General features: G+C 39.8%; 1 protein-coding gene across 3 annotated transcripts in view; it reads left to right on the top strand.

Moving 5' to 3' along the window:
- APOO (apolipoprotein O) overlaps positions 1 to 13153 on the top strand; it is a 58778-nt gene that overhangs the window by 25350 nt on the left and 20275 nt on the right. For all 3 annotated transcript variants that reach the window (XM_059909925.1, XM_059909923.1, XM_059909924.1), the window contains exons 4-5: positions 3331 to 3385; positions 6407 to 6502. In XM_059909925.1, the coding sequence (XP_059765908.1) occupies positions 3331 to 3385; positions 6407 to 6502 (151 nt within the window). The remainder of the gene's footprint in view (positions 1 to 3330; positions 3386 to 6406; positions 6503 to 13153) is intronic.

Here is a 13153-nt window from a genome sequence, read left to right as displayed (position 1 = left end):
ATCAAAATTAGGAAGTTTCTCTCCCCACAGAGATTCTACAAGTCAGTACCACTTTATTTTATTTTATTTTTAAATTTATTTATTTATTTTTGGCTGTGTTGGGTCTTCGTTGCTGCGTGCAGGCATTCTCTAGTTGCAGCGAGCCGGGGCTACTATTTGTTGCGGTGCGCGGGCTTCTCATTGAGGTGGCTTCTCTTGTTGCAGAGAACGGTCTCTAGGTGCGTGGGCTTCAGTAGTTGTGGCACACAGGCTCAATAGTTGTGGCTTGCGGGCTCAATAGTTGTGGCTCACGGGCTCTGGACCGCAGGCTCAGTAGTTGTGGCATACGGGCTTAGTTGCCCTGCGGCATGTGGGATCCTCCTGGACCAGGGCTCAAACCCGTGTCCCCTGCGTTGGCAGGCAGATTCTTAACAAGTGTGCCGCCAGGGGAATCCCAGTACCACTTTAAACAGGAATGGGTACAGAGGATTTTGAATGCTATAATAGGAGTGTAGATAACTAAAAGAGGGTGGAATTACATACTTGAGTACTTAACTGTTTCCCTTCGTGACCAAAGATCTGCATATACAAATTGACTTTTACTGCTCAGGTTTTAAATCAGGCATTTGTCATTATGTTCATGAAAGCATGTGTGCAATTTTTAACATTGAAAACTGAAGTTTACAGTCTACAGAATGTTTTCGTGGGCTTTGATATGTATATTTGCCACACTTGATCTTGATTTTGAAAACTGATGACAAAGTAAAAGAATGTAGATGTGTGTGACGTGGTCTAGATTTACTTTGCTTGAGATGATAAACTCAATTTTCATCCAGAACTTGTTTTAAAATTTTTAATTTCCACTGTCTGTGCCAGTGCTGAACTTTTGTTCACCAATTTAGAAAGAAAATAGCATAAATTAGGCCATTATACTAAAGTACCGTAACCATATTATTGAGTTATGAAATACCTAAAGACTTTATACATAATGTGTTGTAACACACTTAAACTTTATTCTCTTGTTCTAGAAGATTTTTTAATTTTAACATCTTTATTGGAGTATACTTGCTTTACAGTTGTGTGTTAGTTTCTGCTTTATAACAAAGCGAATCAGCTATACATATACATATATCCCCATATCTCCTCCCTCTTGTGTCTTCTTCCCACCCTCCCTATCCCACCCCTCTACGTGGTCACAAAGCACCGAGCTGATCTCCCTGTGCTATGTGGCTGCTTCCCACTAGCTATCTATTTTACATTTGGTAGTATATATATGTCCATGCCACTCTCTCACTTCGTCCCAGCTTACCCTTCCCCCTCCCCGTGTCCTCAAGCCACTATGGAGAACAGTATGGAGGTTCCTTAAAAAACTAAAAATAGAACTACCATACGACCCAGCAATCCCACTACTGGGCATATACCCTGAGAAAACCATAATTCAAAAAGAGTCATGTACCACAAGGTTCATTGCAGCTCTGTTTACAATAGCCAGGACATAGTGTCCATCAACAGATGAATGGATAAAGAAGGTGTGGCACATATATACAATGGAATATTACTCAGCCATAAAAAGAAATGAAATTGAGTTATTAGTAGTGAGGTGGATGGACCTAGAGTCTGTCATACAGAGTGAAGTAAGTCAGAAAGAGAAAAACAAATACCATATGCTAACATATATATGGAATATAAAAAAAAAAAAGGTTCTGAAGAACCTAGGGGCAGGACAGGAATAAAAACTAAGACGTAGAGAATGGACTAGAAGATTTTTAAACCATCTGCTGGTGGTTAAGATAAGGTCAGCACATTTGCAAATATTTCTGTATCATGTAGGCATGGCTACTGTTATTTCTCTCTTGCTCTTTTTTTTTTTTTTTTTAAAGATTGATTGATTGATTGATTGCTATGTTGGGTCTTCGTTTCTGTGCGAGGGCTTTCTCTTGTTGCGGCAAGCGGGGGCCACTCTTCATCGCGGTGCGCGGGCCTCTCACTATCGCGGCCTCTCTTGTTGCAGAGCACAGGCTCCAGACACGCAGGCTCAGTAGTTGTGGCTCACGGGCCTAGTTGCTCCGCGGCGTGTGGGATCTTCCCAGACCAGGGCACGAACCCGTGTCCCCTGCATTAGCAGGCAGATTCTCAGCCACTGCGCCACCAGGGAAGCCCTCTTCCTCTTTTTTTTTTTGTGGTTATAAAAGTACTTTGTCTCTACCCTTCAACTCAAGGTTGCTTTTTGTTTTTTACGTTTTCGTCTGTGCATGATGCCTAGTGCAACAAAATGCCTCAGAATAGTTATCAACATGTTTATTTGTACTAGTTATATGTAAAAAAGCTTTTTTTTGTGATTACACTGGGTTTTTTTCCTATAGATTGAAGTCTTCATGAATGAAAATTTTTCTCATTCCTGGCTCCATTTTCAGGCCTACAAGTTCTAGTCCCTTTCTTTAAGAACTGATTTAATTTTTCTTCATAGTAAACAGATTATGCTAGCAAAAGAAGTGGGCAGTCAGTCTAGACATTGATCTGTAGTTTTTCTCTTTTCATGTGCAGAAAAAAAACTAATAATGGATTTTAATGAAGCAGTACTCAGGTTTTTTTAATGTTCTTTATGTCCTCACCCAAATTCAGCACTTATTATTTAAGGCCATTTAACAGTATTAGGGTAACTTGCTCTGACTTGAACTGAATTAAAATAAACAAATCCTTTTCCAAGTGGCAACTGGTTCTGATATCTTCTGATACCCACATATCTCTTTTCCCATCTTTACTGTACACTTTTTGAAGTAGTCCCTTGCTTTCTTTAGGATCATCTGATGTTCATGTACAAAGCCTTTTTATTGTTGTCGTTAAGAGAATGTTAATACTTCATTTGCTCATTTGAGGTAAATGTTTCTCCAAACCTGGATATAGACTCCTTTGTCCCATTACAGCTGGTCATTCCTGCTTCAAATGGGCAGTTTTCAGATACAGGCTCTAAAATCATGGCAAATCAGGAAATAGACTTAATATGAATGATTTAATCTCACAGGGAAAGAATATCCACTTTAATTATCAAGGGGATTGATTTTTTTTCGTCCTCTTCAATTTCAATAGAAGAATGAAAAGGCTGGGTTGTTGAAACCACCCTACTTGAAATCTTTGCTTCCTGTGGCAATAATAAGCCATTCTGCTGAGCAATTTGTGGTGAAGGGGAAATTAGAAAAGGAAAAACAACACAAAAAACCCAGATAGACAGTGTATCCCTTTGTTCAAAAAGTGCTAATAACATGATAATTTATTCAGTAAAGACAAATATATTTATTGCTACATCCTAATCAGCAAATCCTATTGATTCTTTTTTTTTTCTCATCTTTTTAGGAAATGTACTCCCAAACTAAGCCCAAGATGCAAAGTTTGGTTCAGTGGGGGTTAGGTAAGTTGATTTTTAATTAGGCATAATCAGTTTGTTTGACATTGGATTCTTTAACTGGGAGTCCATGGAAGGGCTCCAGGAGATCTGTGAATTCCTTAAAATTGTGTGTAGAATTTTAGAGCTATTTGGATTTTTCTGGAAAGAGGATCTATGTTTTTCATCAGATTTCAGAGAACTAGTGTCCCCAAACACTCAGGTAAGTTTCTTCAAGATCATTAGGATTGTTGGCCTAGCAGGTGCAGATACACTGGATTTTCTTTCTTTAAATCTATTTCCAGGTGCAATGTCCTAACTCATCTATAGGTTTTCAGAATCAGGATAGCTCATTGGCACAGCTATTAACACATTTTATAGAAGTTTAGAGGCAGGAAGGAACTGGGCTGGTGTGCCTAGGAAAGGCTTTATTGCATAATTCGTAGTGTTCTTACATGTTTTCATTTGTTTTTTATCACCTTTGATTGTTTTTCACATTCACTTAACATATACACTCATAAACTGGTTTCACAGACTGTGTTCTAACTAATATCAGGAACTTATAAATTAATAGACATTGATCATATTTCATTCCCTTTATTGGACATCTCAGCCAGTCATCCTCTTGTTTTTACAAGTGTTTCCATGACAGAATAAAATAAGCATGAGTACAATTTGTTTCTTTGTGAAGATTATCATAGTATTGATGCACTGATACCCCTGAGACTACTATATAAGTAAATTCTTCATTTGAAGACAGACATATCAGTAGCTTACCACTTCTTTAAATTATTCATGTATGTTAATTAATATCTTAATTTTATAAACACTTATTTAGTGCTTATTATGTGTCAGGAACTAGTCTAAGTGCTTTGAAAGTATTAATTTATGTACAATCCTCATAACAACCTTGGCAGTTAGGTACTTTGTTACCTTCATTTTTTACCTGAGAAAGCTAAAGAACTCCTGATCTTTTATCTATATGGGTGACTGAGGTGTCTCTTCATTGTTGCCTATCATTTCCCATTGATTCACAGCAGTAGGCAGTATTTGCAATATGAGTCTTTTTTTTCTTCTCCTGGACTCATAGTTACTGCAAAGACTTAAGAAACGTTCCATTATGAGTTGCATTGTTGTCTGCCAAGGCAACCAGTCCATTTCCCAGGAATCGTAGCCAAGACATGTTGCTAGAAGCTGGGCTTCATATTTAGTGTAGTCTTACAGCATACCTTCTTTCCCATTTCTTTGTGATTTTCCCACTTTGGCTCAGCTCACCAAGGCATCTGGGTGTCCTTCTATCACCTGCTCTGTGTGCCTGTCTAGAATTGAAAATACCATGCTGGTAGGCAAAAATAAAGGGAAGCAGAAAATTGCCTCAAATGACCCAGACAAGAGGATGAAAAGTTAAAACCAGGTTAAAGGCAAAATAAGTAAAAGGCCAGACAGGAATTGGTGCAAAGAACACAAGCTGTATAGTAGTATTTAAAATGATCACCACATTTCCCAAAGAAACCAAGAAAAGGATAACTGGCACATGCCTAGTATTATCTAGACGAGAGAATTATTGAGTATTCCAATTAGTTCAGTTCCATGTATGTCTGTTAAGTCACCATCGTGGCAGGCATTGAAGAGAGAGGCTGATTGAGACAGTGGTCACAGCCAGTGAGGTGCATATAATAAAGTGTTCAATACTAGCACAAATACAGAGAGAGTCGTAGACCACCATTGAAGGTACAGAGGAAAGAGACTAGTTTAACAGAGATTGGGGAGATGGGAGCAGTCAGGGAAGGAGTTCTGAGATGAGTCTTGAAGGAACAGTTAGCCACACCAAAACATGGGGGTGGGAGTTGGGAGGCATTCCACACAGAGGGCACAGCATGACCAAGGCTTGGAGTGGTGACTTAGTGTTGCGTGTGCCGGGAACTGGAAGCAGGTCGGGAGTGCTGAAGATGAGATTGAGAGACCTGCAGGCTTTTCAAGTCATGACCTAGCTGAAATCCCTTTGTTAATTCATTCAGTATCCATTAACTCCTAGCAGGGCTTCAAATAAGTATCTGTTGAGTGAACATCCACTATTTACCACTGGGGGAAAATGACATAGAAGTCTAAGCAGTCCACCATTAAGGAGCAGATATTCTCTTTGAGGAGACATAAAATACACCCTGAATAATTAAAAACAAGGGCCATACAATTAGGCATCAGATGACGGTAGAGAAAATAAATATGGTGGGACTTTAGAGGAGAAAGAGAGGTGTGGGCTGATGAGTATAGGAAAGGCTTTTCTGAGGAGGTAGGACTTAAGCTGGCTTTTATTTGGTGGCATTGGCTCAGGGGAGAAGAGAGGCGGCATCATGTGAATGAGGTCATAATGCATGGTCAGGTGTGGCAAGTAGACTCACGTGTTGCATTTATTTGTATTTATTTTATCTATCAACAGTGACTATTTCCTGCATATACTTGCACTACAAGTTTCCTTCATTATCCAGATTTATTCTTATCTTGAGTTTAAATAATGAATTCAGATGGCAAAAGATACATTTTTTTTCCAGAGTCTAATGTATTTGGTTCCTGAATTTTAGAGAGCAAGCAGCAAAGCTTCTGATAGCGACAGATCTATCCAAAGATTTATCCAAATTTATTCTGTTTCTGTGTTTGGATAGCAAGGGATTCCTATATTTGTCTTTCTGCCCTTATGAATAATTGATTCAGATCTGTTGCCTTCAGGAGTATGAAGGTAATCTAACATTACTTTATTGTCAGAATGTCATCAGGCTAAAAAGTTGTTTGAAAATTGGATACTTGCGATGTAACTAGTAAATCATGTTTATCTCTTACATAAAAAGAACTTGTTGAAAAGAAGCATATTAACAGAAAGCAAAGAATACATTATTTGAAAAGCATTTGCTACTACATATGCTGCTTATATTTGACTTTTTTGTTTTGTTCTTTTTGTTTATGTTTATTTTTAATTGAAATATAGTTGATGTACATGTTTTGTTTTTTAATGAGCAATTTATAAAACTGTTTCCTGGTCTTATTCTATTGTAGACAGCTATGAATATCTCCAAAATGCACCTCCTGGATTTTTTCCAAGACTTGGTGTTATTGGTTTTGCTGGAGTTGTTGGACTCCTTTTGGCTAGAGGTAGGTACAATTTTGTAGTTTTTTTTTTTTTAAACAGTTCATAAGGGAGACATAACATATACATTTGATTCTTTCTTTTCACTTACCAGTTTTTGGAGTAATGAGTTAGTTCCTGAATATGGCCTTCTTGATGTATAATTGGTATGGTTGTTTTCTCCAGTATATTTGATTTTAAACATATATAGAAATTGTAAAAAAATAAAATGAAAGAAATTATATACTTTTGGTTACAAAAAGAAAACTAAAAATGGATTAAAGACCTAAATGTAAGGCCAGACACTATCAAACTCTTAGAGGAAAACATAGGCAGAACACTCTATGACATACATCACAGCAAGATCCTTTTTGACCCACCTCCTAGAGAAATGGAAATAAAAACAAAAATAAACAAATGGGACCTAATGAAACTTAAAAGCTTTTGCACAGCAAAGGAAACCATAAACAAGACGAAAAGACAACCCTCAGAATGGGAAAAAATATTTGCAAATGAAGCAGCTGACAAAGGATTAATCTTCAAAATTTACAAGCAGCTCATGCAGCTCAATATCAAAAAAACAAACAACCCAATCCAAAAATGGGCAGAAGACCTAAACAGACATTTCTCCAAAGAAGATATACAGATTGCCAACAAACACATGAAAGAATGCTCAACATCATTAATCATTAGAGAAATGCAAATCAAAACTACAATGAGATATCATCTCACACCGGTCAGAATGGCCATCATCAAAAAATCTAGAAACAATAAATGCTGGAGAGGGTGTGGAGAAAAGGGAACACTCTTGCACTGTTGGTGGGAATGTAAACTGATACAGCCACTATGGAGAACAGTATGGAGGTTCCTTAAAAAACTAAAAATAGAACTACCATACAACCCAGCGATCCCACTACTGGGCATATACCCTGAGAACACCATAATTCAAAAAGAGTCATGTACCAAAATGTTCATTGCAGCTCTATTTACAATAGCCAGGACATGGAAGCAACCTAAGTGTCCATCGAGAGATGAATGGATAAAGAAGATGTGGCACACATATACAATGGAATGTTACCCAGCCATAAAAAGAAACGAAATCGAGTTATTTGTAGTGAGATGGGTGGACCTAGAGTCTGTCATACAGAGTGAAGTAAGTCAGAAAGAGAAAAACAAATACCGTATGCTAACACATATATATGGAATCTAAGAAAAAAAAAAGGTCATGAAAAACCTAGGGGCAAGACGGGAATAAAGACACAGACCTACTAGAGAATGGACTTGAGGATATGGGGAGGGGAAAGGGTAAGCTGGGACAAAGTGAGAGAGTTGCATGGACATATATACACTACCAAACGTAAAATAGATAGCTAGTGGGAAGCAGCCGCATAGCACAGGGAGATCAGCTCGGTGCTTTGTGACCACCTAGAGGGGTGGGATAGGGAGGGAGGGAGGGAGGGAGACGCAAGAGGGAAGAGATATGGGAACATATGTATATGTATAACTGATTCACTTTGTTATAAAGCAGAAACTAACATACCATTGTAAAGCAATTATACTCCAATAAAGATGTTTAAAAAAAAAAGATAATTTTCCCTAATAAGAACCTACTGAATATCACAGGGAACTCTATTCAATACTCTGTGATGACCTATATGGGAATAGAGTATAGAAAAGAGTAGATATATGTATATGTATCACTGACTCACTTTGCTGTACAGCAGAAACTAACACAGCATTGTAAATCAACTATACTCCAATAAAAAAATTAATTAGAATAAAAAAAAAGAAATTAGTTATCCTTTATAGGTACACTTACTTGGTCAAATTCCTGTTGCTCTTTGATACAGAAAGAGTGAACTTTCATTAATGAAGATCTGTCACACCTGAGAAACTGTAAATGTTTCACTATTAAGATTAGGCTATTAAGGCTTCCCTGTTGGTGCAGTGGTTAAAAATCCGCCTGCCAATGCAGGGGACGTGGGTTTGAGCCCTGGCCTGGGAAGATCCCACATGCCACAGAGCAACTGGACCCGTGCACCACACCTACTGAGCCCGCGAGCCACAACTACTGAAGCCCACGTGCCACAACTACTGAAGCCCACACACCTAGAGCCCATGCTCCACAATAAGAGAAGCCACCTCAATGAGAAGCCCGCACACCACAACGAAGAGTGGCCCCCACTCCCTGCAACTAGAGAAAGCCCGTGCACAGCAATAAAGACCCAATGCAGCCAAAAATAAATAAAATAAATTTATATTAAAATAAAAGATCAGGCTATTATTCCTAGTAACAGTGATTTCATGGAGAGTTTATTAATTTCTCGATGTCTTGTACCTTCAGTCAGTGATGATAAAAACTTCTAAAAATACTTAAAATTAGGGACTTCCCTGGGGTCCAGTGGTTAAGAATCCACCTTCCAGTGCAGGGGACGCGGGTTCCATTCCTGGTCGGGGAACTAGGATCCCACATGCCATAGGGCAACTAAGCCTGCGTGCCACAACTACTGAGCCCGCACGCTCTGGAGCCTTTGCACCACAACTAGAGAGCCCGTGCACCACAACTACTGAGCCCCTGTGCTCTAGAGCCCACGCGCTACAACTAGAAAGAAGCCCGTGCACTGCAACGAAGAGCCTGCATGCTACAAGGATCCCGCGTGCCGCAACTAAGACCTAATGCAGCGAAATAAATAAATATTTTTTAAAAATATACTTAAAATTAAAAGCTAACAAATATCAACTTAAAGATATTACTACACCTTACTGCTGGATTACAAAACATTTATAGGAAATACAGGATGGTAATATACGTCATTATAATGAGATGAATTTGTTATGAACTACTTGAAGTTTCACTGATTGTAAAATTCAGACTTCACAAAAATTCCTAAATTATAAAGATTATGAACCCTGTAATCAGTCCCCATAAAAGATAACTATAGAGACTGGTCTTATAACCATTTCTCAATATTAAAAACCTTCCTATACATGCCTTAACCGCTCTTTTAGAATCTGGAAGAATGCTGCCCTGGTGCCACTCCCCCAGTGTGTGGAGTGAACTCCTGTTGTAGTTTTTGTGTCCTCCTCCCGTCTTGTGCAGGATATATAAGAATTAAATGCAGAGTTTATTTTTACTAATCAGCTTGGGCAATAGTTGAACCAGCTTTTTGTCCCAAACTTCTTTCCCCTCCTTCTGTAAAGCTGTCTAGGAAAGCATTCCTATCTTATTTAGATAGTGTTTAGAATTTATGAAGATCCCAAGGCCAAGGTGTTGGAATTTGACTGGGTGTTAGGGAGCCAGGAACGTGGAATCAAGTGAGATTAGCTTCCTCCTTCCCTCTCCATGGGTAGAGCATGTGGAGCAGTTTTACAGCCCTAAAGAGAGCTCCCTGTGCCATGTGTGCTCTTTACACCGTGTTTATCTCCTGCATATCCACTGTGGTGACTGTCCTGAGGACAACTGGGGGCTGTGCTCTCCTGGGCAGAACAGCAGCAGAAGGACACCACTACTGCGGGTCCTTTGTCTTTGCTTTTGTTTTCTTGCTTGTTTGTATGTTCCTCTCTCTCCTTCCTTTTCCTGAGAGGGCTCGGTTGTATTAAAATAATTTAAAACCTTAATTCTTTTTCAGAAAAGTACACACGCACACATACTCATGCGCACATACCAAACAACAGATCTTTTCCTGTGGGTGCTGGGGTACAAGGGCCTGAGGTAAACAATGTTGGGGTGGGGGATCCCTAAGCAAGATGAGTGGGGAGTGGGAGGGTAGGTGTGTTCATGGGTGGTCAGAGTGATTTTCAGGCCCCTCCAGGTCCCCTATGCTGGAAGCAGTACGATGGACTCAGAAGGTCCCTCCTGGTGGAGTTTCATTTCTTCTTTGTTTTCAGTCTAACATTTTATTTATTTTAATTTTATTTTTTAATAAAAGTTATATGTATTTAAGGTGTACAACATGATGTTTTGATACACGTATGCATAGTGAAATTATTACTAGAGTCGAGCTAATTAATATATCTTCTCATATAGTTACCTTTTTTGTGATGAGAGCACCTGAAATCTCCTCTTAGTAAATGTCCAGGGTTCAGTATTATTAACTGTAGTCATCATGCCGTACATTAGATCTCTAGACTTATTCATCCTACATAGCTGCACCTTTGTACCCTTTGACCAATATCTCCCCATTTCTCCCACCTCCCCACTCCTGATAACCACCCTTCTACTCTCTGCTTCTATGTATTTGACTTTTTTAGATTCTACTTATCAGTGAGATCTTGCACTGTTTTTTCTTTCTCTGTCTGGCTTATTTCACTTAGCATAATGTCCTCCAGGTTCATCCATATTTTTGCACATGGTAGAATGTCCTTCCTTTTAAAGGCTGAATAATATTCCATTGCAAATATATACCACAATTTCTTTATCCATTCTTCCACTGATAGACACTTAGTTTGGTTTCATGTCTTGGCTATTGTGAATAATGCTGCAGTGAACATGGGATACTTCAAGATACTGATTTCATTTCCTTTGGGTATATACCCAGAAGAGGGATTGCTGGATCATATGGATAGGTTTCTTGAGCATTCGGCAGATAATGGTGGTGAGGGTGGCCAGGACTGTGGTGAGGACAAGAGGTACTTCTCTGGAAGAGAGATGAGTGGATGATCATTCAGAGGAAGTGGGCCCAGCCAGGACACCCAAGGGTGGCAGGTGGTCGTTGCCCACCGTTGTTGCCTTCTGGTGGCTCCCTCCAGCACTGGCAGCCAGTGGTTCCCCTCTGGCAATGCTGACGGTTACAGTGTAGACCACTGGCTTCTTGGGAGGTGTGGGTGTGGAGATAGGCAGGGAGACAGGGGATTGCACTTTCTTCCAGAAGTTCTGGGGCCCCCAGCTCATTGTGTGAACCACTAGGAGCTAGAAGCTCAAGAGCTGCTGCCTGTCAGCTTTCCCTAGAGGAGTGAAAAATGGCTGGTTGGAGGGTTTGCTGTCCTTCACCTGGTCCTCACCTTCATGAGCTGCCCAGGTGCTTAAAGCTTCAAGTGTACAGGTGGGCTTCCAGAGGTGTAAAAGGCTTTTCTCTTCTAGAGTAATTATAGCCTTTCAGTCAAGGCAGTAGGACAGGGAGAGAAACATAATATTAAGAGTCTAGATTGATAGTATTTGTGTTCTCTTCTGTAACCCCAGTTCCATTTTGGGGGATTTGTCTGTTTAAAGTTTAAGACCGATAAACAGCACTTACATTCTTCTTTGTAAATGTGAGTAACATACATTGCACTAGCATCTATATGCGTCCCATCTCAAAAACCCCATGCCTCTGAGTGGAGACTGTTTCTTGTGTCAAGTCCATTTCTAGTGTATTCTCCAGTTTTACCCTCTACCAGTTTTCTTAATCTCATTCTCATTTCTCCCAGCTCTCCATCCTTCTGTCTGTTCATTTCCCCTTTCCCAGGGCTCTACGTATTCTCACAGTCTAGACTGATACTCAGTCAACACAGCTGTTGTCTTGGGACATGGCTCCACGCTTTCTTGGGTTTGACCCCCTTTGCCTGGGGTCCATGTTGTCTTCTCCTAGGTTTGCTGCCTGTTGTTGAACTACATGCTTAAGTCACTTTCGAAAAAGCCTATGTTGGAGGTAAGCTTTCCAAGTTTTTGCAAGTCTGAAAGGACTCATACCTGGTGATCGTTTGGTTGGTCATAGAATTTGTTCTCCATCAAAACTTTGAAGGCTGCATCTTCTAGCACCCAGCGTTGCAGGTGTGAGAGTCAGCAACCAGTCTGCATGATTGTTCCGTATGAAGTGATTCATTTTTTTCTTTTTTTCTGGAAGCTTTGAGGATCTTCTCTTAGTCTTCAGTGTTCTGAACTTCCATGGTGCTGTGACTACATATAGATGTTTTTCATTCTTTGGTTGGGCATTTTGGTGGCTTGCAGCCCTCAGCTGTAGGCAAATATATATCTTGTATTTATTTGAAAATTTCCTCTCATTCTTTTTCTTTCCTGAACACGAATTCATTTGTGATTGAGCTATTTAAACTGACCCCATATGTCTCTTGTATTTTCTTGACTATTTTATTCTTTTTGCATTAGTTTACTTTGGTCATTTCCAAGAGCTCTTTTCTGCTCTCTTTTCACAGAACTCATTTTTCTTTTAATGCAGTAGCTTCTTGAATTTATTGATGATACTTAATAACAGGTTTAGTTTTGTTTTTAAGTTCTTCTCTTTCCTTTAGGGTCATTTTTCCTTCTTGCTTGTCTTGATCTTCTCTTTTATGTTGCAGGCTTTCCTCAACTTTCCTCAGTTGTACAGTCATGTTTAAGAACAAGGCAAAAAACAAAACAAGAAAGAACAAAGCAATTGAAACTCTACTAAGAACTTTTTGCGTATAGATGGGGCTTGCTGGCAAGCAGGTTCTCCCTCAGGGTGAGCCAAAAGGGGACTGCCCTTAGGTGGGGGGGTGACAGTGCCCACCTGGGGAAGGCTGGACCCTCAGCACTAACACGCACATGCACTCACACCAGCTGTCTCGGTTCTCAGCAGCAAATCCATGGCATTTCTTCCACGATACCCTGCCCCCCTTTTAAGATTTTGTCTGGCAAGATGGCATGACCACAGGCAGTTTTGCACTGGCATGGCATGGAGGAAGGAGAGGCTCACCTGGTCCATGCACAGGACTTGTATTTC

This window comes from Balaenoptera ricei, chromosome X (genome assembly GCF_028023285.1).
Source record: "Balaenoptera ricei isolate mBalRic1 chromosome X, mBalRic1.hap2, whole genome shotgun sequence".
Lineage (NCBI taxonomy): Eukaryota > Metazoa > Chordata > Mammalia > Artiodactyla > Balaenopteridae > Balaenoptera > Balaenoptera ricei.
Note: the sequence above shows the minus strand (reverse complement) of the source record. Positions and strands in the feature narration are given on the sequence as shown.